The 27,951-nt window shown below is 31.9% G+C and overlaps 2 protein-coding genes across 12 annotated transcripts in view; both read left to right on the forward strand.

Annotated features, from left to right (window-relative positions):
- The first annotated feature begins 2,875 nt into the window (after nt 1-2,875).
- Nucleotides 2,876-7,522, forward strand: LOC113517436 (glyoxalase domain-containing protein 4). Its single transcript, XM_026902099.3, has 5 exons — nt 2,876-3,193; nt 3,615-3,664; nt 3,779-4,044; nt 5,230-5,385; nt 6,318-7,522. Exons 1-5 carry the CDS (start codon nt 3,104-3,106, stop codon nt 6,608-6,610), a joined length of 855 nt encoding a protein of 284 aa, XP_026757900.1. The 5' UTR covers nt 2,876-3,103; the 3' UTR covers nt 6,611-7,522.
- Nucleotides 7,523-14,960: 7,438 nt separating this feature from the next.
- LOC113517538 (uncharacterized) overlaps nt 14,961-27,951 on the forward strand; it is a 36,434-nt gene continuing 23,443 nt past the window's right edge. For 3 of the 11 annotated variants that reach the window (XM_052901413.1, XM_052901410.1, XM_052901414.1), the window contains exons 1-3: nt 22,720-22,750; nt 22,985-23,049; nt 26,672-26,842. In XM_052901413.1, the coding sequence (XP_052757373.1) occupies nt 22,735-22,750; nt 22,985-23,049; nt 26,672-26,842 (252 nt within the window). In that variant the 5' untranslated portion in view covers nt 22,720-22,734. Of the gene's footprint in view, nt 15,468-17,510; nt 17,618-22,465; nt 22,841-22,984; nt 23,050-24,761; nt 24,911-26,671; nt 26,843-27,951 lie in introns of those variants that run through there. The other 8 variants (XM_052901412.1, XM_052901416.1, XM_052901417.1 and 5 more) reach the window with 8 other exon arrangements.

Genomic DNA, 27,951 nt, shown 5'->3' on the forward strand with positions numbered 1-27,951 from the left:
TTATATGTAGTTTTTATGTGAATGATTGAATAATGGATTTTGATTATTAAATTGTTTTAGGGAATAAGACAAAATTCGTATCCTCTTCACATATTTAATGATTTCTCCGCTCCCTTTTTATTTTTCGACCTTTTTTGGTTTATTTGGAATGAATTAAGTTTTTATGAAATATTTCATCCGGACCTCAAAAGAAACAAAACCGACTCTTTCGTCAGTAACAAAATTAGTTTGGGGCCCACTTGGAATAAACCTTATAGATTGCTAAAAAAATATCAAAATCGGATCAGAAGTGACGAAGATCTCGCATCAGATACCAATGCCAAAAAAAACCTTTTTACGTCACTTAAAATTAATGGCGTAGCATAGCATATCATTATTTTATGTTATGTTACAATTTTTTATATTACGTTTATCAAATATACGTGTTATTATCATTACCTATCCTAATAATGAAATACCGCATTCGTGATTCACTGTTCATTCCAAAGGTTGACTGCTGGAGAATACTACTATACATTAAATAAATAAACATCAGCCCGCCCCAGACATTACGTCTTAGGACGCAATCTCTTACACGATTGCTTTTGTGGTAAAATTATCTCAAATTCACTACGTTACCATTATCTGTTTCGTCACATTATTTGCTGTCGCTGGAACAAGTTTTACCCTTGCATTGATTGATGCTATTTAGGTCACTAACGAACCGAAGAAATGACTCGGGATACTAGAACCATGCCAGGACCTAAGTGCTCATGGAATGGTAGACATGTTGAAAGTCTGCCTTATGAAAAGTAAATACCCTAAATGGATAAATAAAAAAGAGCATCTATTAACGTTTGATCTATTCCTTTTAAACGATATCTGCTGTGTTAGACTATATTAATATTATAAAGGAAAGTTTGATATTCTGTTTGTAAGCGATAAACTTAAAAAACACTTAATCAATTTAAAAAAATTCTTTCACAAATAGAAAGCTACATTATTATGGTCCAACATAGACTGCAATTTATTTAAAAAAATTAGCGATCCCTACACTTTCTACCCCTGTGAAGCCAGGATCGCTAGTAAATAATAATATCGGTCCAACAATCGGGTAAGTACAAGGTTCTAAATCTCGATTTTCAATTTAATCGAACTTAGAGCTCCAAGATATGTTTTCATTTACTCCATTGATATTTAGTGTTTACTCTAAAGAGTACCTGCAACATACAATAGGTGAAAATGGAATGGTTTTTAATGAATGATAATGAAATGGTAACCCCGCCTGCGCTATCGGTATACACTGACAGGGCACCAGTGAGTGATGATAAGTGAGGATGAAGCAGGTCAATTGACCCATCATGACGAACTCATCAATAATTAACCAGAATGGTTCCCAGGGGGAGCCGCGTGGAGATCGACCACATGGGGTATATTGCTAGCAATGGGGCAGTCAGATCCCATTACTAGAATCCTATTCCTCCCAGAATGGAATGGTTTCCTCGCTTGCGCTATCGGTGTATGCCAGCAGGGTACCAGGTGAGGATGAAAATTGGTCAGCCCATTGCGATGAGCCAACTGATGCACGATGCATCGTGACGAATTCCATAAAAATTAACCATCATGTTTCGCAAGGAGTCGCTCTTAAAGGGTATACCTATTACAATTACCAATTGCAGCAATGAGACTATTAGATCCCATTACTAACAATCCTTTTCCCCTCACACACAGAGAGTATTACATTTAAATCAGCTATATAATAATAACCACAGAGCAAGTAATCACTACGTTATACCTTAGCGATAAAATATTGTTGTTGAAATTACGTTTTTCTACGAAACTATGTTACCGTCATGGCGATTCATCATAGCGGATTATGGTCATGGCCCTGACTGTCAGAGTTATGGCGCCATTTCAAAAACAGCCCTACACTTATATTTTTTTTTATTTTAAAATAATATGGTTTTTGAAAATAATATGTTAATGACATAGATAGTGATAAACAAAAATATAAGTAAATTTATGTTCAGTGTAGATAATATAATACAAAGAATAAACGACATTTTTAGCACAATTTTCAATAAATTTAAACCGATGAGTAAATTTCTATGCTATATTACCAATTAGGATGAATTTATAAAATTAACTAAAATACATGGTTCTACATGGTTCCCACTATTTATTGATATGAACTAGCGATTGCGACTTACTAGTACGACACTAATTATTTAACTTAACAATTCATTCGGATTATTTTAATGATTTGAAAATCTACTACTATTATTTTTATTCATGTGACTATTTATCCGACTACTAATTTCATTCGACTACAAATTTCATTTACTGTACGTTTCTACTAATACCTGAAATCATTTATTATAGTTGTTTATTATGAACAAGTCAAGAATTTTCTTTTTTTTATAATGGTCGAGTGTTGCCTATTTAGTACGTAAAAAGTAGCAAAATAAAGTAAAATTCAACTAAAATTGAATTATAAAAATATTATGTTCAATGTTTAATATGTAAATTTTCTGGTTTTCATGTCATTCGCAAGGCGTACATTTTTTTAAAGATCGGCACTAGTTTTAAATTGTCAGAACATAAAAATAAATCTATGTAACCACCCTGATGAATCTACACAATAAATTAATTGAATATTTATAGGGTTGCAAGACTATTTATAATATCCCTCTAACCAAAACTCTATTCTGAGGTGTAACGTATCGATATTAATATATATAAAGGTATTAAAAAAGAGCTAGTATCTTTATAGTGTAAAATTTTCAAGTTACATAAAGTAGTTGCGTATATTTCCTATAAACATTTTTTATCACGAAGTGACATAGCTGATTTCACAGTCACTAATGTCTATATAATATATATTATTGTTTTTTTATATAGGTAAATGAATGAAATCATTTATCCGTTCATTCGATTTAGTCATTTTAAACTTTTTGACTAGACTCTGTAAAAGTGATTTTATTCTGTTTTGTGTGTATTCCAACTTTAACATCGGCTTCGCAGTGTCATAAAAAAACAATAATAAGTATCAACCCTATTAGACAAAAAATTATTATAACTGTATACGTGTATTAAAGCTTTTGCAATAAAAAAAACCTTTAAAATGATTAGCGGACGTGCTTTGCATTTTGTTTTCAAAGTTGCCGATAGAACCCTCACAGCCAAATTTTACAGAGATATTTTGGGTATGAAGGTAAATAAAATATTGTTTAGTGACATATTAATATTTTTGTACAATAAGTATAACTACCGGGTCTCCTGCCTCTCAAGGCCACTTAGAAAAACCAGTCAACCGGTAAACGCCTAGATGTGACTAGAACTAATTTAGTCTTTATTCAAGGCTTGCTCTTAAATAAATTATTATTACCCTTGTTACATTTACTGTTATAGTTAGTTAGTCATATATTGGCTTGTTTGATTTTTGAGGAAAATTATGATATTTATTCATTAGAATGTCAGAATAATATGCTATAAATTAGACTATACATGTACCTATGTATGTAGGTACTAAATAATGCCACTTGTTTTTGTAGTAAATGAATATAATTTTAACTTATTATAATTTTTACTTATTTAACAAAACAAATCTCTATTTAACAAGCTCCACTTTCCAGGTTCTTCGCCATGAAGAATTTTCTGAGGGTTGTGAGGCAACATGTAATGGGTGAGTATTTTTTCATCAAAAAAAGTGAAGAGATAAAAAATATAACTACCATTAATATGGAACAACACAGTCAAAAAAAGATTTATGATTAACATTTATTAAATCATGTTTCAGGCCTTACGCTAACAGATGGAGCAAAACCATGGTCGGTTATGGACCAGAAGACACTCACTTTGTTGTTGAACTCACATATAATTATGGGGTTACACATTATGAGCAAGGTAATGATTTCCTTGGTCTCACAATCCAGTCCAGTGAGAGTTTAAAAAGAGCAGCAGATAATAACTGGCCAGTAAAAGAACAGAATGGTCTCAAATATGTAGAAGCACCTGGCGGTTACAAGTTTTACATTGTTGACAAGCCTCAGCCATCAAATGGAGGTAATTGCTCATTATTTTTTTTTTTAATAAAATAATATAAAAATAAATATTATAGGATTTTTTTTATGGGTGAAAATGGTATGGTAACCCCGTCTGCGCTAACGGTATATGCTTGCGAGCACCAGTGAAGGGTGATAGATGAGAATGAAAACAGGCTAGTTAGCCCATCATGATGAATTCATCAGGAATTAACCATGATAGTTTCCAAGGAGAACCGCGAGGAGGTTGACCTGGTTGGGTATGTTGCTAGCAATGGGATTCTCAATCTCCATTACTAACAATCCCTTTCCCCCATTATAGGATTATTATTAACCACTCAATTTTATGGAGATGGATTCTCAAAAGAGAATCAACTCGATATGTGCCAGCATATCTACTTATAGTCAAGAAAAGATTGATTGCATGTTCAATCCCAGTAAAAAAATTCATTCATAGAGAATATAATTAAATATGCAAGAATAATAAAAACTTGTTCTGGTAGGTATTATATTATTATATCATTTTTGTGCTATAAAGGTAAAACAGTTTAAACATTTTAAATGCCAGTTTTCTTATAAATAATTAAAATAATTCTGTGTTAAATTTTAATGCTATTTATGTGCTAATCAACTAAGTGAACTTAATAGTTTTTAATATATTTTTTAATACTTTGCATATGTATACCTTATATATAAAGTAAAAGAGTTTGTTTATTTGAACACACTAATCTCTAGAAGTACCAGCTGGATTTGATAAATTTGATAGCTCATTTCTTGAGGATGATTACTGGATATTCAACATCACTATACATACATGGGTAATGTCGCAGGATACAACTAATTTGATATAACTGTCTTAGCCTGTGTTTTTATCTAATTCAGTTATTTAAAAATAAAATAGAAAATAATCTAATAATATGAGATAACATAACACAACAACTTTAAACCATAGGGATTAGGGATGTACATGTAGAAATCATTTCAAAAAGAAAAGATTTAAGAGGGAATGCACGAAATGAAAATTTTCTTTTTAAGTCATTCTCAAAAACTTTTTTTTATTTTAATCATGCATTACTTTTATTTATTATTTTCTTAGAAAGATATGCTGATTTGCAGTATGTCTACTGTATAAATTTGCCAAGTATAAAGTTTTTATATAATATATACATTTATATAATAAAATAAAATAAATATAAATAATTTTCAGATCCAGTATTGAAGGTGGCGCTGGCTAGTTCAAATCTGGCGAGGTCTATAGCATACTGGAATGGTCTTCTATCTCTAAAGGTCTTTGAGAAAACAGATAAGAGTGTTGTCCTTGGTTTCAGTGAAGATCAGGCGAAACTGGAATTAGTTGATATTGGTAAGTTTTATATTTTGAAAATGCCTAAATTGCTCTCTAACAATATTATTAAATCAATAATAAAAATAATAATGATATACATAAATATACTGCCCAAATATTACGCTGATTTCTCTCCCTAGAGCCCTGAACCTTGGCGCACTGTGCTTCTGTCGGGGATTAGTTTGCCATGTTCTCTCCTTAACAGGGAAGATGTAAATTTTGAAAAATAAAAAATATATATATAATAATATAAATATAGTTAGAAATTTTTTAAATAGTTGAATTCCTAACATTCCCACTGAACAAAATAAAATATGTGAACAAGTGAGTGGGTAACAAACCCATCCTTGTCTCTACAAAACCAGCTATAAGCTGAGAAATAATACATATACATGAATAATAATGATCTAAATTTTATTATAGCTGATTTAAAGATTATAGCTGACAAAAAAAAACTTGCACAAATTTTTTTTTTGTTCTTTCTAAATTGTTGTAATACTCTTACAAAATTTAAATGTTTGTTTCATTCAATTATGTACGTACTTGAAAAGACAATGATTTAGCATATTCTATTTTACGACCTGTTAAATTATCCCTGTCTAGAAGATTGAGTCAGATAAGATAAACCTCTCAAACAATGTGATTGTAAATATATCTGTAAGTCACATGCCTAATATATAATTATATAAATCTGTATATAGTCATTATATTACATATGTCATACTATATAATGTATATTATTGATAAAAAAATCTTAGGTTTTCTTGTCAATAAAACAATTGTGTGTGTGTAAATGTTGTGAAAAATCTGTTACCATACATTCCACTATTATTGCTAACTCAATATAATTAATGGCTGAAGTTATGATGATAATGAAGCACTCTTTTAGCTGCTCAGTTGCCTACATACTCGTAATTATTTAAAACAAAACTTATTCTAACAATTTCCAGGTGGACCAGTTAACAGAGCTAAAGCTTACGGCCGAATTGCATTCTCGTGTCCATTCGACCAACAACCAATCATAGACAAAAAGGTGCAAGAAGCAAAGGAAACAATCCTAACTCCACTCATATCATTAGATACACCTGGAAAGGCTACTGTGCGTGTGATCATCCTTGCGGACCCAGACGGGCACGAGATCTGCTTCGTAGACGACGAGAGTTTCCGCCAATTGTCCCAAGTGGATCCAGCTGGTGATGCCGATCTAAATAAGTATATCAAGGCGGACAAGTCGCGAGCATAAACTTCGGATTTAACACAAGTGGCAAAATTTATGTTTTAAACATTATTCCTATTTATAAGAAAAAAATTTTTAAGCAGAATCTATGGCACCAATCCAAAATAGGAGATAGTATCTCTGGATATACGTTGTTACTGGAAAGGTGATAACCACATCATATTTTCTATGTTTATAAATAATACATAAGTGTTAACAATCGGATATTAATGTATAACATTAAGGCTTTTGGTTTACTATAATTGGTGTGTTTACTTATTCTTATGATATTATTTTTAATTTATTGACCTTCTTCATTTTATAACTTGTTTAAAAATGTTATGATCTCCTAACATTTTATTGCAAATTATTATTGGTTGTTACTTCCATTGTATTATTTTTATTATTCTGTAACAAGGTTTCTCAAACTTATAGCTCCACGTACTAAAGTTATATGGCTTAGGCTTTCTATATCACGGCGAAGCTCTTAGAAAACTGACTATCTATAGAACAAATAAGGTGTTTTATTAAAAAGAAGTACAAAAGAGCAATACGTAAATGATATTTCTTTTATTTAATCACTAGTACGATTGATGTGCTTATTTTTAGCGCAAATGGTATTGATTCTCAGAGAAATTTTGCTTTATTTCAATTTTAATTCATAATCAAATCCTCTAATTCGTCTTTTATATTACCCACTCTTACGTATGCGATTAACTGGTGAACCCTATTTTGAGAAATCCTGATATAGGTCATATATAAAGTTTATTTTCTTAATTAGGGACTCTAATTTTATGACGCAGAACTTATTTCACTTTGGCATTCCAGTAGATTAAAAAATAATGCTAAGTACAAGCATTTCGATTAATTACTGCACTATTGTTTAGTATTATTACTGTTACAAGCTTCAATACATTCATATTAAATAATGTTAAACCATATTTTCTTTTCCATAACCTTGTTTTATGCCGGAAGCTACGTGGCATAGAATGGGGCACCCCTTCCTTGCGACTAAGAGAGTGCGATGGGCGGGCAGCAGCATCCCTCTTAAAATATCTCCAAAACCTAACTGCGGTTGCCAATCTGCTTGACCTGCTTTGCAACTACTGGCAAAACCCCCTAAGGTGTGGCTTATGTCCAGCAGTGGACAGTTAAAGGCTGATATGATGACGATAATAAACTTTGTTCTAGATAAAAAATATAAGTTTTTATCGATTACTAGATGTTTTCCACGGTTTCGACCGTGTGCATCAATATTTAAAATATTCTATATATTATGATATAATCTATTCGTGCACCGAATTTCACCCAAATCCTTTAATAGGTTATGGTTAAAAAACTAACAAACATATGTATTACAAACATATATTCATGTATGTGTACATTTTTACAAAGTTTCGCTTTTATATACAATCGCGAAACTTTGTAAAAATCTTATATATTATAATATATAAGGTTATTTTTACAAAGTTATAATATATAAAGTTTTCTGTTATGGTGTGAATGTTACACCCGATATGCCTACATGATTCTATATCTATCATATATGCAACGTGGAATAGTACCTAAATAGTGGGCCTATAACTGTCACTCGCTTTAATTTGATTTATTAACGGCGTTTCCATCACCGGAGAATTAATCAAAACTTTTATAAATAATTAGTCACTAATTATATATTTTACTTTTATATTTATGGACGCGATTGAAATGACACTTGTAACGACTGCAAGAATATCAGCAACATTCATTACATTGAATTACCAGCTACTAAGATGATGGTGAATATAGCTCCTTTTCAAGTTAAATCTCAGTATTGTACTGACTGATATAGTACTATGGTGGTACTTGCTTTAGATTAAAATTGTATTGATTGACATTTTGATTTAAAATAAGAAAATGTAATAACAAATATATTAGGGCAAGAAAAACAAAAAGGTTATTCACACAATATAAGCTTGAAAAGGATTTGGCGGGAATATAAATAAAACAAATTTTGATGATTTTTACATTTAGAAGTGTAGTTTAAGTTAATTATAGTTTTTACCAGAAGAAGACTGTACAAAAGTCGTTTTCTTGGGTACCTCTGTCCTATTCGTGTTTCAACCGTAAAGCAGTTGTTTTTGCATGGCTGTGTTTCGGTTTGAAGGGTGTGGTATGGCGTGAATTTACATGGTACAGAAGAATAACACCTGAGTCCTCAGGAATGGCAACGCATGGGGATATCATGGGTGAAACAGTATACTCTGTTATGTCCATGGTACTGTTCATGTCTATAGGCAACGGTTACCACTTTCCATCAGGTGGGCCATCAGTTTGCCATTCTAAGTTGTATAAAAAAGTGTGCTGTACTTACCTGAATATATTATAAAAAAAACAACAACAACAAAATTGCATATTTTTCACGTAATTACACTAAAAACTTTTATCTCTGAATGCAATGTTATAGATCCACCAGTTATATTTTATGCAAAAATTGGTAGTTATTCTTTTATATTATTATATAGTTATTTAAACCAAATAATTTAATTTGTTTATTTTATTTAAACCGAAGAATAATATAATCAGAAATATTTTTTGCAAAAATTGGTATAAAATGTAGTTTTTCTAATTTAATCCAAATTAAGTGTTGAATGTCCATGAACTGATATTAAAATTATAATATATACGTAAATTTTTGCAATTTCAATCCATATAAACGCAGAACGGTCATATACATACTCATACATTTACAAAACACGCACATTAGGGTAACTATTTCCTAGTTTCGTTTTTATGATTGCATTGCCAGTCTGTTAGTATGTTAGTGTGAGTATGTTATACTACGTCTATGGTCAGTACATTAGATTACATCTATGGGATAGAAAATTCTTACAAATATTATAAATGTGACAGTGATTTTGTTTGTTTGTTACCTTATAGTTCCTATTAAGCCATTTGAAATTTGGTATGCACGTAGCATATACTGAGGCTACTTTTACCCCAGTCAGTAAACGTATCCCAGTCACGCGGATAAAGCTAGTAAATCATCGAAATAAGACTAAAAAATATTTTAAATTCGTTAATAAATAGAATACTGGCACATTAACAACCATTATTCCAAAATTTAATAAAAAAAAAGGTATAAAATTGAATTAAAATTTTGTTAGATACTCGTAATAATATTTGCCAACGCTGTTATACTTTCGATGTTTTAAATTAAAATTTGTTTTTATTTTAAATTCTTATATAGAGTTAAGCGTAGGTTATTGCTGATATCGTTGGCGCAGTAGTTGATACAAGATTTCCTGGTTGTGGTCGTCCTAACAGGTAATTAGCGAACTACTTATTACAAGGCGTCTAAGATATAAATGAGTGCCTATCTACTTGTATATAAAAACTGGAAGGCCATTGATTTTTACGAGTATAAATTACAACGTAGTAGTTTGTAGTGACAAACATCTTCGGCTTGAGTAATCTTCGAACAAAAAAATGTAGACTACTTTTTTAAAATCTTCTTTTTAAATTAGCGACATATTGATTTAGGAACGAAAATTATAATTTATTATTTTTCGCAACCTACGTATTTCTCATATATAAACAACAATTAACAAACCAGACATTAAGGGATACTTTATATTTTAAATAAAAAAAGTTTAATTTAAACCAAATTTTTAAGCACGAATTTCATCTAAATCCATATCTCGCTTGTTTTTTTTTCTCACCCTACAGCACTCTGTCACACACAAAATTTTGTCCATACTTCACTAAGTATAGACAAAATTTTGCTTTTATCGTATTGATCAAATACCTACAGTTGGACTGAAATATTCGTAACTCTCAAAAGTATAGAATTGCGTGACCCGAGTCAGCTGCGCTCAAGCTTATCCAGACAATTGGACAATCTACAACGAAAATATCGCCACAAACTCTTCCGCTATTGTGGAATCGCGTGACCTTTTATATCTCATGTACAATGGTACCTAAAGCGCGTCATTGCCAAAAGGGTCTAAAGATAGCCAGCACATCTCAATCGTTACCTAAGTTATAATAATACACTTGGCTATACCACCCTAACGCCATCTAGTTCCAAATTAAGCAGAGCTTGTAGGTATTATGGGACAACTCATAGAAATATTTAAAACAGTAGTAAATAAAAAACAGACAGACAAATGCAAATATTTGTATTGTGTGGGGATCGAACCTGCATCTATTGGAATACAAGATGGTGTGTTAAATGACCAACGTCATCTCTACCTAATATCATTTATGTGGGGGGGGAGGGATTGTTAGTGATGAGGATTATCAGTCCTAACGCTAGCAATATACCCTTTCAGGTCGACCTTCACGTGGTCCCCCCTTGAAATATTTGTATTGAATTCCAGGTGTCATAATTCATCACGATGGGAACTGACCTGCCTTTTATTCTCACCTATCATCTCTCACTAGTGCCCCACCAGCGTATACCGTTAGCGTAGGCGGGGTTACCATTCCATTACCATCCATTAAATAATAAATATCATTTTTTTTATACAACTTAGAATGGCAAACAAGCTGACGGTCCACCTGATGGAAAGTGGTAACTGTCGCCTATAGACATGAGCAGTATCATGGACATAACAGTAGTATACTGTTTCGCCCATGATATCCCCCATTTTGTTTGCCATTCCTGAGGACTCAGGATATTATTCCTAAACTAAAAAAATATAAAAAATTCACGCCATCTAAGTTATAAACGACCAAGATGGGTAAGACCATTAGATTTTTCTGTTACATCCTGTTACCTCTAACAATACAGATTTGCGAACGTTTGACCGTGTATGCTGTACGAGTATGTGAATAAACAATGTAATTGGCTATGTGGGCAACACTATTTTTTCTATTTTTCCCTCAACATTTTGTTTGTCTCTTCGTGGTCGGATATAAAATTAAATAAACTAAAAAAATATAAAATAGATTAATACTTCTAATCTATTAAGTATCCTGCTTCAGGAATAAATTAAATATTTTATTTGGGAATATTTTATTTCATTTTCATCACTATTTTAAATCCTGAAAAGTAAGTATCTAAGAATTGTTCATGACTATTTTGATATGAATCAAATTACTACCTGTACATATTGGAAATCTTTGAAATGGACTCGTCATACAGACGTTGCACTGCCCAAATTCTAGTTTTTCTTTTTATTTCCAATAAACACCAATTCATTTTAAAAAAATTTTAAATGAACTAAAACACTTAAAACGCGAATAAGTCCAGCCATTTCCAAGTGATCCACTATTACCAATGAACAGAGTTTACATTTTGTTTATAAACGTAGTTGAAAACGTAACGTCTGAGTTTAAACGCCGGATAGTAATTTCTGTTGTAATTTACAGGTATTTATCTCAGGCGGCACTTATTTAATACTTGTGACTAGAATTAGATAGAATGATAGCCTATCTTATAAAAGATAGAGAATTCCTATGTACTTACTTAATTTCAAATAGCCGTCCTATTTCAGACGTCTGGAAGCAAGACACTAGATGCGGAATTGGGCGACGGACACCAAACTAGAACACGTACCTGTTTGTAGAACGCTGGATTGAAACGAAACGTACTTTAGGGATTATTTTTTGTAAGATTTACCTAGAAATAATTATTATTTCGAGGTAGATCTTATCTAAATTTTGAAATAAAAACATATACTTAGTAACTACGTATTTACGAACTTATCTTCGTACATTTAAATGCAATAATATAGTCTTCTTTATATGCTTTAGTATAGTGTGTATATATGCAGTAGAAAAATACTTAAACCAATTGAATAATCAGTCCGGTAGCCAGATACAAATTATTTAAAGATCGTTAAGTTAAATCTGTAACCATGTTGTTAACTTCTTCACCCTTCGAAAAATTGATTTCAAAATTTGTTAAGGCACGGTCGAGATAGTGAATAAAGTGAATTAGAATTTTAAGACAGCCAGTAATTTTATAATATTGAACTATAAACAATGTAATAATTGGATAACAAAATATGACGATAAACTAAAAGGAAGATAATGCCCCATTTGCAATTAACAAAAATATTTCTCGGGCACATTGAGGAATTCAGAAATCTATTGTTTAAGGAAGGAAGAAGCGCAAAAGGACAGAATTGGATCGAAACCAGGTTGATTCAAACTCCGACCACGACTACAAAACGTGTCTGTGTCTTCCATTAGTACCATCAAATGCGCAGATGTAAGATTACGAATTAACATTTGAATTTATACCCCATCGACTTGTAAAGTAGTTAGATACTCTCTTCCTCCAAAACAAGATTGCATGGAAACAAAATTATTGTTCCCTTATTTACAAAAACGTCAAACGTCTCATATATCATACATTTATTTTAAACATGACTTAACTATCAAGTATTATGCCTTTGATTTTGCCCTAAATTTGCAATTTAATTATTTCTTGAAACAACAAAAAGTGGTACTATACAAACTAATGTACTATAATACTAATGTTAGTACACAGGTGATGTTTGTTAATGCGCAACCAATGCTGTTGGGGGAAGGGATTGTTAAAAATGAGAATTTGTAGCCCTCTTGCTAGCTATATACCCCGTTAGGTCGACTTCCACGCGGTCCCCCCTGGAAACCATCGTGCTTAATTCCAAGGAAATACAGCACGAAGGGCTGTCTGACCTGCTTCATCCTCACCAATCATCCCTCACTGTTGCTCAGTCAGCGTATACCGATAGCGCAGGCGTGGTTACGGATTGAATCACAAACATACATAACATATCTTTACAAACTTTTATATTTATAACATTAGTAGGATAAATCTTTTTTCGAGTAATAAAAATTAATTTAAAATCAGATGAGACAAGGAAAATTAATGTAGATGAATAACTAAATCTAAGACCTTGATAGTTATGATTACCTGTTTGACAAATAAATAAAAACTTCGACTTATTAAAAAACTACTTCCAAAATAAGGAGTTTTCTAACTTGTCTGTATTTTTTGTGATTAAGTATATTTTTTTTACATTTTCGATTTTTAATTTACGAACACATACAGAGTTAAATAGAGTGTTGCAAGGAAGATTAGGTGTCTGGGTAACAAACTAGCTCCCCAATACATTGGTTTACTGTGCAGAAATGGATCAGCCTAGATTAGATTATGCCACTAATTCTTACATTTATTTTTGCAAGAAATTTCGGATTAGCATAGACGAGATTTACCATTACATTATTCCTCCCCCCCCCCCCCTCCGCAAATCTCACCTCCTCCAGTGACAATTCCATATTATATAAGTATACGGCAGAAGGGCTGCTGTTTTTCTGGAGAGGAAAAATTACTTGCTGCAATAAATTTCTAATTGACCTGTCAAGATAAAACATACATCATTTTATTTATTTACGAGTACATCTTCAAAAACACAAATATAAAAACCGCATCCAATTTGATGCAGTATTTTTTATGTGACCCCGGAACAAAAACACAGACAGACCAAACAGATAACCAAAACTTCAAAAAAATATTATTTTGGGTTTTATTGCTTTTATTAAGACCATGCATTCAATTTTGTTTTTAATATTTACTTTGTACAGACATCGTCTAGTTACAATATTAGTACTTAAGATTATATCAATCTGCGTACCTTCACGACAAGTTCCTTACGGAATATACAGAAGTAACTGAGTGCCAGTCTTCTTCGTACATACATAGAGATATCTCTAGCTTCTACAATCCATTTAAATAAAATGAATTGATGAAGCATCTACGACAATTACGTTATATTTACAATATTCTTGTCTTCCTCCTCACGTAGCATATTAAAGTTATTTTTTTTTTATATTCTGTAAATTTAGTCTAGTACTTATACATTCTATTACAAATCAAGGGTATATCGAAAATTGTTTCATTGGCCCATTATTGGCCATTAATTATATATTAATGTTTATCAATTTCCCAAGATAAAATAATTGTAATTGGCAAGAGAAATAAGTCATATGAAAACGTGAAAATCAAATCCGTCCAATAAATTCCTTACCAAGCCGCCAAGGATAATTGTATGTTTTAAATGTTGCTGTCAACGTATTCGAATATGATTTACTACATAGATATTTAGAAGAGTTACCTACATTATACATATATGTATGTATGACAATGCCTATAAGTAAATCTGTGTTTTTATAGGACAAGCAAATTATGGCACAGTCGGTGGGTATCACGTCGATAAATAGATCCACGACCTGTCATAAATTTCATTGCAATAGAGGATCCGGCTGATCAATTTGCGAGCGGAGTTGGGCGGGCGGCGATGGCACGGGCGGGGGCGCGCAGGGCGGCAGGGCGGCAGGGCGCGTGCGCGGGCCCGGGAGCGGCGGCGGCGGCGGCGGCGGCGCGGCGGGCGCGGCCCCGGCCGCCGGCAGTGCGCGAGTCGTCGCCGCCTGCCGCGCCGCCGCTATGGCCGCGCCGCGCCGCGATCGCTGACCGCAGCGACCTACCGCGCCCGACACCCGCGCGACTAGTTCCGCGCACCGAACCTCGCCCCACACCCGGCGGCTCGGCGGCCCACACCTCGCTACGCCGCCGCTAGGTAAAGTATCCGGCGAATCCGCGGCTGTCGCTATAGTAGCTAGCGCCTTGCGGCGCCCGCATCGCTTCTAGTGCTGGCCCACGCTTTGTTCTGCGGTGTCGTTGCGCCGGGCTCGGGCGTCGCGCGCGACCCGCCTCGCGCCCCGCGCCCCGCGCCTTCCGCCCACCGTTCATGACGATACATAGGTAACGTTATCACGAAAACAGTATAATCCCGGGTCTATTTTGCTACGTCACTACTATCTTCTATTATCTGGACTTGAATCTCAGCACTGGTGACTCCTTATACCAACCGTCGTGTGTTGTTCATCCAACTGCTCCGATGCTCTATCGGTTAGTCAATAAATTCTTCTTCTTCTGCCTTTTTTACTTGAAATGCTATTTATAGACCTTTTCTTAGATAAGTAGATAAGATTCTTTAGTTTTGTGTTAGTATATTGATAGCTGCTTTGTAGTATTACATAACAGAACATAGGGCCTTCCTCCTTGTCGATAACGCTCGTTATGTACCTAGGTACCTATTGCCTATGCTACGCCACAAGAGTTCTTTTATGTCTAGTCATCGCAATTTGGTTTATCGTTAACGTATTGTAGCTATTATCACGGTACAACGATATTAAATGATTTTTTTTTTATGAATTAGTAATCATCAAATGAACTTACTTATTTTGGAAGTTGACGTGAAAATCTTGGCCATTGTAATATACTATTTATCTTATTATAGCGCAATAGCAGAATTTTAGTGAGATATTATAAATAAGTACATTATATTAATTATTTTAAACTATTTTAATTAATGAAATAGAACCAAAAATAAAAGGTAGGTATTCTTACTACATTTTTTTATATCTGGACAGACATTCAATTTAAACATTTTGTTTATTTTATTATATTTATAAATAAAAGCTTATAGAGACGAGGAATTGTACGTACTCTAGAAAAGGACACAATAGGTATTTTTAGTCCCCTATGAACATTGTATAATAAATAGAGTTTTATTATGCTTAATTTGAAGGACAAGAAGCTATCCCGAAGGCTTATTTTTAATGGGTGAGAATGGAATGGTAACTTCGTCTGCGCTATCGGTTTATGCTGGCAGAACACCAGGGAGAAATGAAAGCAGGTCAGTTAGTCCATCGTAACGAATTCCACAAGAATTAACGACAATGGTTTCCAGGAGGAACCGCGTGGAGGTCGACCTGATAGGATAATTTGCTAACGAAGTTCCCCACCTCCCTAGAACAGTTGATCGTCTGCCTAGACCTTAATGCATGGGTTTCCAATCTAGGGGTAACTACCCCTGCTAGGATAAATCGGCTATTCTGTGAGGATAACAAAGAACTGAACGATTAACATTTAATTTAACAAAATACATAGATAAAATGGAAAAAAAATTTAGATGTGCCGCGCAGTAAGTACTGCACGTTGCATCTCTTTCTATCTGTCATAAATATTAATAGTAGCAATTTTTATAAATATGTTTCTTAATAGATTACAGGTGTAACAATATCGAAAAAGTTATGACCCACAGGCTTAATGTTTAAATATGTAAATTAAATATCTAAATTTATATTAACTATTATATCTAAATTTAAAGAGAACATCTATAAACACCTGTTCCACCTGATTGCTGTCACTGATATAATTTGATTTATTTTAAAATAAAGGAGAAAAATATATTTTTATAAATGTATAATGAAAAATGATAAAATGTATAATGTATATTGTCTGGAATCTATTAAAAACTATTTTTAGAGAAAATTTGTTTTACATATAGTTAAATTCCGGTATGTTGTTCTGTAAAACAAAATATTTCTAGTTATAACGTAATATTTAGAAAAAATTGTATTGTATTGTAAAAATCTTTATTGTACATAAGTCAGATTAAATACTAGTAAATGATTTAGTAAAATAATATCCCTTAAATACTATGTAGTGCCTTGTTTGGGAAAATCGTACGTTTAAAAGCAACTATCTTTTCGCTATTTCGTATGCAAGGATTTGAGAAATAGAAAAACCAATTAATAAAATATACAACTGCTAGATGGCGTATCAAGATAAAACATATACCAAATTTTTTATTTAGACCTTCAGGAACATAACCGTTTCCAAGGTACAGTAGTGTAGTTTGTACGTGATGCCTGAACTAACATATAAACAAGCAGTCAGACAAAATTTCTAAATATCATTCTTTTGGCCTCTATTGCTTTTATTAAGACCCCTTATATAAATTTTTCTGACATATCTTCCAAGTATTTAAGTACATTTTCTTATAATAGTAAGAAGTATACACACATGTCGTATAGGTTGTGGGAGATGCATAATGTAAATAAGCAGAGGTCGAGTTAGCAGTGATGGGTGTTAATTGACTCATAACGACTCTACACAGACAAGACAAATGTATCAAACTGTCTATGGGAAGAGACGTTCCTTTTGTTAGGCGGCTGTCGCTTTGTGGAGTCGGAGCATCTCTCAGAAATGAGGTACAATATATCGCTTTCCTAACATTAACAAATAAACTATATAATAAAAAAAATACCACTGGACATTCTCTTTAGTCCCAAACTATGCAAAGATCGTGCATATGTGTATAGACAACAGATGGGTACACATATTTTTTTAAAATACATTCTATTATACATAAAAGATGCCCAGACCAAAACAAATATACATACTCGTATAAATGTTTGTATTGCGCTGGAATAAAATCCGTAACCATCGATGGTGAAGTAATAAGTTCGTATATACCTGAACTATTATGTCCTAATTTGATACTTAAACAACAAACTAAAGAACTTATTCCTTACGTTGTGTTTAAATTGCGATAAAATACTATAATATTACCTGTAATAAAATCATATCACTGCAAAACAATACATAAATACAAGTTATGAGTATGTAATGGCAATATAAAAGATGGGCCCGCGCAGTCCTATTCTGAAAGAATTCCTGCGTCAACTCACTCCTAAATTTTATTCTGCCACTGGTTTATTTCTCGAGCAAAGAATTTTAATGGCAAACCAAAGAAAAATGCAACCATGAAATGTATTTTAGCTGCAAGGAATGCAGACAGGATCCGCTCGATCCCTAAAAGTGCCTTGAAAAAGGTAATATTTTGTACAAATGTATGGTCAATTAAATATATAATATACATGATATTAATATTTTGTGTCCTGCATATACAAAGCCTCTAGATGGTATATCATCATCATTAAATACTAGGTAATCCTTACTCAATAATATTAAAAGTGATATCTACTTCCTAATTTTTGATATCGTTACCATTGAACTCCGAAATAACCCCGTGATTGATAGTTTTTCATAATAAATACTAAAACAGGCTACTGATCTTTATATCAGTATTGTATTTTGACTTATCGATTTGTCTTACCAATAATTCTTTATTGACGAACAATAAATTGGTAAATTTTAGAGAATGTTTATCTGTGCAAAAAAATATAACGATCTTGAGAAGATTTTTTTGAATTGACTGAAGAATAAAAGTAAACCCTATAAATTGCAAAAAGAATAGTCGTAATCAATTGAGAATTAGAGAAAATATTAAACGTTCTCTTCTATAAAATTTGCTTAAAAACTGTAAATTCTATACGAATCTTATGTTAAATATACTCGTAACCACCACTGACGATCGCTGTCATCGAGATTCGATTTGCTTGAAAAATATTTTTCTACTATACTGTAAATAATTAGTATTACTTTTATATGAGTATAATGCTATGCTAAGTTATTAATGTAGTGTCTATTGGTAAGTGCTGTAGATTGCTAAAATGTTTTTATTTTTAATTTTCATTTTTAATTATAATTGTAAATTAAATCTATGTCAAATTGAAGCAGAGCATTTTCGTGTTTTTTTTTTCCATAGACATATCATAAAGTAATTTAATTAAAAGTCATGATTTTCAGCATAATTTATAAGAATCGCCATTTTAGATTCTAAAATAAACTTAGGAGGTCTACCATGAAACATAATCCTAATTTTAATTCCAAATTTTGTAAATACTATGAAACACGTTTATATCAAAATAAGCTAGTAGATTTAGACATTTCGTTGGTCATAAATACTAACCTTAAAGTATCTAAATTATGTAAATTAAAGTATTTTGATAGCAATTCTTTTATTATTTCGACATCTACATCGTGTTTTGTTAGACTCTGAAATTTTGGGTAAATTTTCATAGTACGTATTCTGGTTATAATTCCCAGAGCCCCATACTTCAATTGCATCACGTAAACACTCGGTTTATAAACAAATGCCGATCTTCCATAAAGCCACTAACTACTGCCGTGTTTTTGCCATTCGGTTACACTTTATTACTCTACTCTGGTTAATATAACGACGACTTTCAAGTCTTACTGTTTATAAAAACAACGTTTTAGCTGATCGCCGGATGAGAATTGTGAATTAAACACACGCAATCACCAATTAGATATTAAGACTAAATTACTGAATGTATACGAGTATTATTAACAAATATAGACATCGATATAAATTCTTAGTATCAAAATTAATATATACATTATGCATCACAGTAAATTGTGTAATAATAACATGTTTAGTTGGTTTGGTTTGGTCACTTCGCTAGGATGAAAGTCGAATTATGAAAGAGATTTGTCTAGTACGAATGAGTGGAGATATCGGTAGAGACCGCCCTAGATGGACGCATTTCTATTAAGTAAGTGACGTTCTGAAAAAAGGCCAATTTAAATGTTTTTGTAACCGAAATACTTGTATGAATAGATTGACAAATGTGGTGGAAGCGAAAGAGGTATGTTCCATTGTTTCATTTACACACCAATGAGAGATATTAGCGACATATGCTTATGTATGTAGTAGTACATTTATTTTATGCTTTTTATGTACATTTTAGACAAAATTGAAGCTTTAGTTTTTTATTTTTAGACAGAATTAACAACTGTAATCAGAAATTAACTGTAATTATCGAGTAATCAAATATGGTACTTAAGTTTCTAAGCCCAAAAATAATTTAATCTTTTATTTTTGATAAATCTTTTGATAGATCTTTTAAATATAAATTTAAATTAAATATAAATTTTAAAAACTATTGACATTTGGCTACCTATTAATGTTATGCTATTTGGTAGTGTAGAATCTACGAAAAATAATACACTTACTTTCATTAGTAAAGGTCAAAACACAGCGTTTCACGCCCTTCCTTTGCAGTTGAAATTTTTCCTTCCTGAATTGGATGGTGGAATCATTATCATTTTAACAATTATTCTTTTTTTAAATACTTGTAATAAATGTAAGCTCTAGTATAGTTAAGGTTTTTGTATACAGCTATTCTTTTTCCAATCATATTTATTATATACATTATTTTGTAGTAGATATATTTATCTTATACTAAATTTACAATAATTTTAATTTTTATCTATTAGATATTTAGTTCATATTGGTCTAATATCTAATAATATAGAATAGAGAACAAATTGAAAGTTTAAAGATAAGTCTTCAGAAGCGGCCCCATTATCTTTAATATTATCTATTATTATTTCAAAATCATTGCAGTATTTATTTTAGTTTTTCTATTCCTTTAACTTCTTATACATTAATTAACATTATTTCTTAAACAATTTAAAATAACAGTTAATTTACGAAATGGCTTTTCGTCCACGTAATCACGTTATCTTCATTGAGTAGAATAAATTGTAATTTATCTTTTTCTCAATTCTATATAGTTCATATATACCAAATTTCAGAGCGATTGGATTAGCCGTTAGATCTAAGAGGTAACAAAAAACGCACTTTCACAACTATGATCTATATCTTCGCTTATTCTAAACCGATAGAAGATAATGTAACTACTTATTATAAGGTGCCTGCAATCTAATTTGAAACAAGTAACTCCTGTAAGAACTTTATAACTGAACGTCTATTCTGAGCACAGAACCTAATTATTATTTCTGTATAAATACAACCAAACGTTCCAATAAAGTAAACCAACGATCTCTACATTGTACTGATACCTACTTAAATGGGTTTATATAGAAATCGTTGCTGTAACGTTTTCTATCTATGTCTACTTTATTGTGTACCTTATTGTTTTAGATGTAGGGATTATATTCCAAAATCAAACTAAATTCGGTGTTAGCTAATTTATTTATCAATTCCTAACTATAGAATACAGGAAGTCCTTATACTTATTAAATATAGTCGTAGTTTGAATACTTATTTACAGTCTGTCACGGTTTAGTTACATCAACTATAGAATAACGAATTAGTAATGACTGTACAGCCTATAAAGAGCTCATAGTTTCATTTAATTTTTTTTTTTATAAGTGTACATTCAACCAAATTGAAGAAGGGAAAGGTTTTTACAATTTTGATTTTCAATTTCTCCAGTACATTTGCATAAATCGACTATGCAAAGATTTTGGAATGACAACCCCGTTTGCGCTATTGATGCAAACAGGTCTAGTTATGGAGTGAGGGATGATAGATGAGGATGAAATCAGATCTGTTGCTCGATCATACGAATTCATTAGGAATAAACCATGATGGTTTCTGGGAAGGACCACGCGTAGGTCAACCTAATAGTCTATATTGCTAGCAGGCTGTTATATGCCATTACTAATAATCCTTTTTAGATAGACTATTGGTGTTACGATGAACAATATCCAACATGGATATAAAAATAATTGTAAGTACACTCATTTTCAGATGGAATAGGTCTCTGTATCTTTGCTTTTCACTATCATATGACTTATAGCATCAGATAAGATTAGCTTTTAGCCATTTATAGCTACTACTAAACATAGACATGTGAGACCTACTACTATTATAACACAAGAATCAACGTTGAAAACTGTATTTTTTTTTTCATTTCCATAATTCATTCTACAATACAATTGTTTCATGTCTATTACAAATTTCTTGAAATTTGATTTCGCAAACTTCCAGTGCAGTTACATGCACATGCACACTCAAAGGCTCCCTCTTAGAAAAATAGTAAATAAATAATTAAAAAAAAAATCTCATTAAGACTCCCAATATCAATTTTTGTTAAATATTTCATGTACCAATATCGTCTGGTTACAATTTTTATATTATATTAGTAAGAAGTAAGATTATATGCCCAATAAACATTCCTTTTTATCAAATTGATATTTATATGATGTAAAAAAACATGTGTAATTTGTTACATGTATTATTTTGTTATCTATCATCAAACTGACAATAAGAGACAGCACAGTTTGTGAATTATCCGAATAAAAATTATTAATCACCGAAAAGTAAGTAGATCATGGTATTATTAGTTAATTTGTTATTATCCATTCAAGATACATAACGCATACGACACCGACCACTTATCGCACTTATCTTAAGGTACTTAAGCCTCCCAAAATTCCCTCATGACTCTAAAATTTATGACTCGAGAAGAGATTTTAGCGGACGCGGCGTTATCTGTTTTATCAGAAGATATTGCGAGTTGCGATGCGTCTTTCGTTTTCTAAACAATAGTCGTGGAACATATTATGCTGAGAGTGGAGCTGGCTCGTCCAAGAACAATATTTACGCGTTACGGGCCCGGATAAACAGCGAATCATATGTGGAGACCGCATGTGTATTAGTGCGGGTACGTGTGACTGCCGCTCGATGAATGTGCTTTGTGCCTGTGACGCATTCAATGGGACATGTTATCGTTTAATTTAATTATTAAAAAAAAGTGAGTAATCAGTTATTCGTACGATTATTAAATTGCCACATTAAAAATATTATTTTTACAATTCACATTTCTACTATTAACTTTGTTGCTGCGTTTAAAAAGTATTTTACTTTTATTCCGTTTCAATATCACACAATATTTCAGATAACATCAAGTACCAAATGACATCATTAGACGAATTTGTGAATTCCCCAGCATGGCTCGTCAAGGTATCGACAATTCTTATATCAATATTATTTCTAATATAAATTATTAACCATTTATTAATGTTTTATAGTGGAAAAGATCTATGTAACATCATAAATAAAACAAATTACCTACCATTATGCAGGTGATGGACAGTATGTTTCTAATAATCATTACATGATTATTATAGAGTGTGTAAAGTTGTCTGTATTGTGTCATTTAATCCTGTAGATTAAGATTACATACGTGCCAGAGGCCATGGGTAAATTATAGTTTATGGTAGCAAGAATGGTTTCTAACGAATAAAATTATAGACGTATGTATTAACGAATATAAAATTAAATAGATATAAGCAATTTTAATGGAGACAAATTATTAGAATTTTAAGGAACCTTTAAATTCTGATAGTAGAAAATTTCCATTTGTTTCATGTAAACGGAACAAAAGTATATGTGCATTCTTGAAAATTAAGAGGTTGAAATTAAAATGAATGGCGTGACGATCAAATCAAATAAGTGATTTTTAGGTAAATTCATGTCACCTAGCATGCGCAGAGTATATAAATGGCAACCAGATACACAGTCTACCTTATTTCAGTACCTTAGGACTCCTGTAATATCAAAGGTATCACGTGTATTTTATGGACCCTGAAGAAATCTTTTATCGCCCTTTTTGCAGAACTTATTCCATAATTTGATCATTTGAGGGAGTAATCTCCTTTGAAACCGCATTATATGCTGATATTTAAATTACCATGTTAGAATTTGGCTACCATTTCAAACAATTCTTAAATATGAAAGATGTAAAATCTCTGTTAATTCTTATTCCCATATTCATATACATTTTAATCTTATTTATATCATACCTACAGGAAAACCAGTTCTATACAAATATATATAGAAATATTCTACAATTAGAAACAGAAATCCTTCTTATTAATACCAATCTTTCCGTATTTCAGCGAAGAGTCTGTGTTTTATTATATATTTGCTTCTTGACAGAGCCTAATATGGGGAGAAAGTAAGAGCAAATATCAGTCAAAGTGACAAAATTGAGAGAAGCAAAATTGAGAACGATGCACGTTGAAAAGGGTGGCAAATATTATTTTTGCCCAGTTTGACATAAATATTAGAGGTTACTGACCCTTGGCACCTTCACAGCTTAACCAAATCAAACATAGCATCATCACTACATAGTATAAAACAAAGTCGCTTCCCGTCTGTCTTTCCATATGTATGCTTAGATCTTTAAAATTACGCAACGAATTTTGGTGCGTTTTTTTAATACTCGTAGATGATTCAAGAGGAAGGTTTATATGTATAATACATGCATAATATACTAGAAAAATACTGATAATTTTAGAGGTTTCTAATGTGATATGATGTAATGTAATGGGGCAGGTCGCTAGTAATCGAATATAATGCTTATGTAGCATGCAAAAAAACGTAGACTACTTTTTAATCAAATCACGTGGACAAAGTCCCATGCAATATTAAAATCACGCGACTCTAGCTTAGGCATTTTTCCTACTTGTTAGTAGTTACCTTACAAACTCACCAGCAATTTACAACAATTAGGTACACCATTTTCTAGTAAGGCTATTATTTAAATTTATTACAGTCTTGATTCAAATAATGTAGTTGTTGCATATATTTGCATGTTTGCATGTCCGTACGTGCATTGCTGGTTAGTTAACGGTTCACATACGCAATTATTATGATCGATGTATTTTTATGCTACCTAACGGACGTTTTACATTATTGAAATCATCAATTCAATCACTGATCATTCAATCGAGTCTGTAAATAGTTAGAATTTGTTTATTTGCTCAGAGAAAGCTAGTTTCGTATTGCGATGAATTATTTATTCGTCTAGTGAACAGTGGTGAGTATTTGTGCACGATGCATCATGGACATTGATTGTACGACGTGATGAATACATTCAATACGAACATATGTTTGCAGCGCTTAGCGAGAAGCAATTTTCGTCCAATCAACCATATTAGAAAATCACGTACCTTGCAATGTTTTAGAAACAATAACACATATACTAATTACCTACCTGTTTATTTATTAAAGTGCCTTTATAACTACAAAAAGAGCAAAAAAAAACAGAGAGAGAGAGATAATCAAGTTATAGTAATATATGGTATAAATAACTTTTACCATAATTTACAATTATGTTCCACAGAAAACCGATTTCAGTTGAAGCAAATTAGTTATTTGATTTCAAAACTATACTACTCGTATCTAACAGATTTGATAAAATTTGTGGTAGATATCTATTTTTTAACTAGAAACCAGTGTACTCGTAATTAAAATTGTGACTTATCAAAATATTTAATTTGAATACCGTATTTACAATGCATATTTATATTATTATAAATTAATGCTTATACAAATAAATACTTTCATCACTTTTACTATATAAAGTAGATAATATTTGTCTTTTACTATAAGTGATTTGAGTAAATTATTTAAAAGTTATGACGATGAGAATATCTTTAGTAGAACATGTGTGAGTGAGATGCGTAACCGAGGGCATTAAAATTCTTATGCGTTCTAAGAACAAGAAAGTAATTAGGCCGCTTATTACCGAAATCTACGCGGACTAAGTCGCGAATATAAGCTAGTTCTTTAATAATTTGAGATATTGTCTAATCGTTTGTAAAAATAATTATTTAAATCAGTTCAGAGTTAGCACAGATTTCGCATAAGATACACACAGAAAAATATAAGAAAAATCGAAACTTTTTCCATTTTGAATTCGTATAAAAATGTATTTGTTACATAACGCAGTCTTGCAAAAAAAAATATGAGTAGAATAAAAGTCCGTAACTTAATAATGCTTTAACGGATGACTGAATGTTTGTATACTTTCATTGATTTTGAACAAAATTTGGTATACTGATGGATCATGATTTGGACGATTTGAAAACTGCCTGTTACAGTTGATTCCAAATACATTATTTACTCGTTCAATGTTTGCCGGTTGCTTAATTATAAGGGGCATTTTCTTGATTTCATGATTTGAAACTTGATAGTTATCGTACAGAACTATAATTATTTCTAAATTCGTTTCATTTACAAGTTATTCTTTAACTTCTAATGTTTGTTAAGATTCACTAAATCGACGTGATATTGTCACTGAAATTCGTTTAGTTTCTTTATGAATTATTTTTGACACACAGAGTTTAAAGTTTTAAGCCACGATTCATTAATATTAAAGATTATTATTATAATAATTTATAGAATAAGATAATTATATAAGATAGATAATTTGAAAACATAAAACACGCACTAACAACAAATACTGATGATTGTAAAGATTTCCAAAATAACATATAAAATATATATATGCAGCGGACAAAAGTATTATATTTAGTATAATACAACGTAAAAAGATAATAATAAATTAAAATATCCAACAATTTTCATTATTCAGTATTGGGAATTGGCGTGTTATTTAGTTGAGGACCGGAAACAGTTGATTGACGTATTGTTTCTGTAATAACAAAGTCAGTAAACGATAGGAAAATAAATTGTACGCTTTATACGTTAGGTTAACTGCATTACAATTCATCAACAGTGTAATTTCAGGAGAGCATATTCCATAACAGAACTGATTATATCATATGGTCGGCAGGTGTCGGGGGCGCAGCGCGGGCGCGAGCGGCATGCGGCCCCGGCGGCAGACGCCCATGGAGGTCGGCTAGCGGCGCGCGCGCAGCCCCCGCGCCCGCACCCCCCGCCCCGCCCCGCCGAAGCCATGGAACTCGCTGACGTGCCTCGACACCGACCCCTCGCCTTCGATAAGGTTAGTTCAATATTTTCTTCTTATTACCATGACGATCTATTTACATCCCACTACAGGCCATAGGCTTCTCTTCATGAAAGAAAGGCTTTAATCACAAAAACTATACAAACGAGGCATTTGGTGTAAGACTTCAAGATTTCCTTCAGTTGCACAGGTGTGTTGTCACCTCTTACGATATCCTAAAACGAAAAGAAATGATGTATTTTTACTCAGAATATAGGGAAAATGTTTCACGTATGTGGTGTCACATGACAAGGTCAAGAAAAATCAACTGTATTTTTAAAGTTAATGGAATAGATAACTTACGCATTTTCAACAGTTTTCATGCTATTTATTTTAAACATTTATTTATCTTACACGTTACGCGAAAATTCCGAACTTTATATATTTTCCTATATATACCTACAACATACGTAATCAGTTCATGTATATGGTACAATGACAATAGATCTTTAATGGATTCCATAAAAAAATATGGGCATATATTTTTTTATGGAATAATAAAAAAAAACACTATAATCCCGCTATCCCACTTAGTGAATAGTTTTTTTTTTTGCTGTTGAGTACTAGACCTACTGTTGCTTATAAAGAAATCAATGAATAAATTAATATTGTATATTATTAAATATACTGTATTTTAGTTTCGCTGATATTTTTTATAGCATGTAATTACAGTTTTTGTATGTATATGCAATATTCCTTGTTTGATGATAGTGCCATTCACGCGATCAAATTCCAAGAAATTATGACTTTTTCATACTATACTTCTTACATTGTAAAAGTGACGTTAGTGACGAAGTAAAGTTACAAAGAAGGTTATGGTTTAGCGGCGATAATGGGATTACACAATGATAATTTTGTGGGAAATAATTTCAATAAAGTTACGTCTACAACATTCGTATTCAAAATGTTCTAGGGCTCGCTAAGACTTCATAAGGCTTCTTCAAGAGATTAAACGGAATAAGTCCTCATTAAATCTTAAAGTATGAGAAGTTTTGTTTATCACAATGATATAATAAAAAATATCATTTTATGCATACTATATGACAAAATAAATATAAAAACAATTTCACTAAATTAATAATAATATAATAATATTTTTCCTTCAA

This window comes from Galleria mellonella, unplaced genomic scaffold (genome assembly GCF_026898425.1).
Source record: "Galleria mellonella isolate WM207_F2 unplaced genomic scaffold, CSIRO_AGI_GalMel_v1 utg78, whole genome shotgun sequence".
In the NCBI taxonomy this organism is placed as follows: domain Eukaryota; kingdom Metazoa; phylum Arthropoda; class Insecta; order Lepidoptera; family Pyralidae; genus Galleria; species Galleria mellonella.

Coding starts and splice junctions, on each gene's coding strand:
- LOC113517436 (XM_026902099.3), top strand. CDS start 3,104: ATGATTAGCGGACGTGCTTTGCATTTTGTTTTCAAAGTTGCCGATAGA. Junction 3,194..3,614: donor GAGATATTTTGGGTATGAAG/GTAAATAAAATA, acceptor TCCACTTTCCAG/GTTCTTCGCCATGAAGAATT. Junction 3,665..3,778: donor TGTGAGGCAACATGTAATGG/GTGAGTATTTTT, acceptor ATCATGTTTCAG/GCCTTACGCTAACAGATGGA.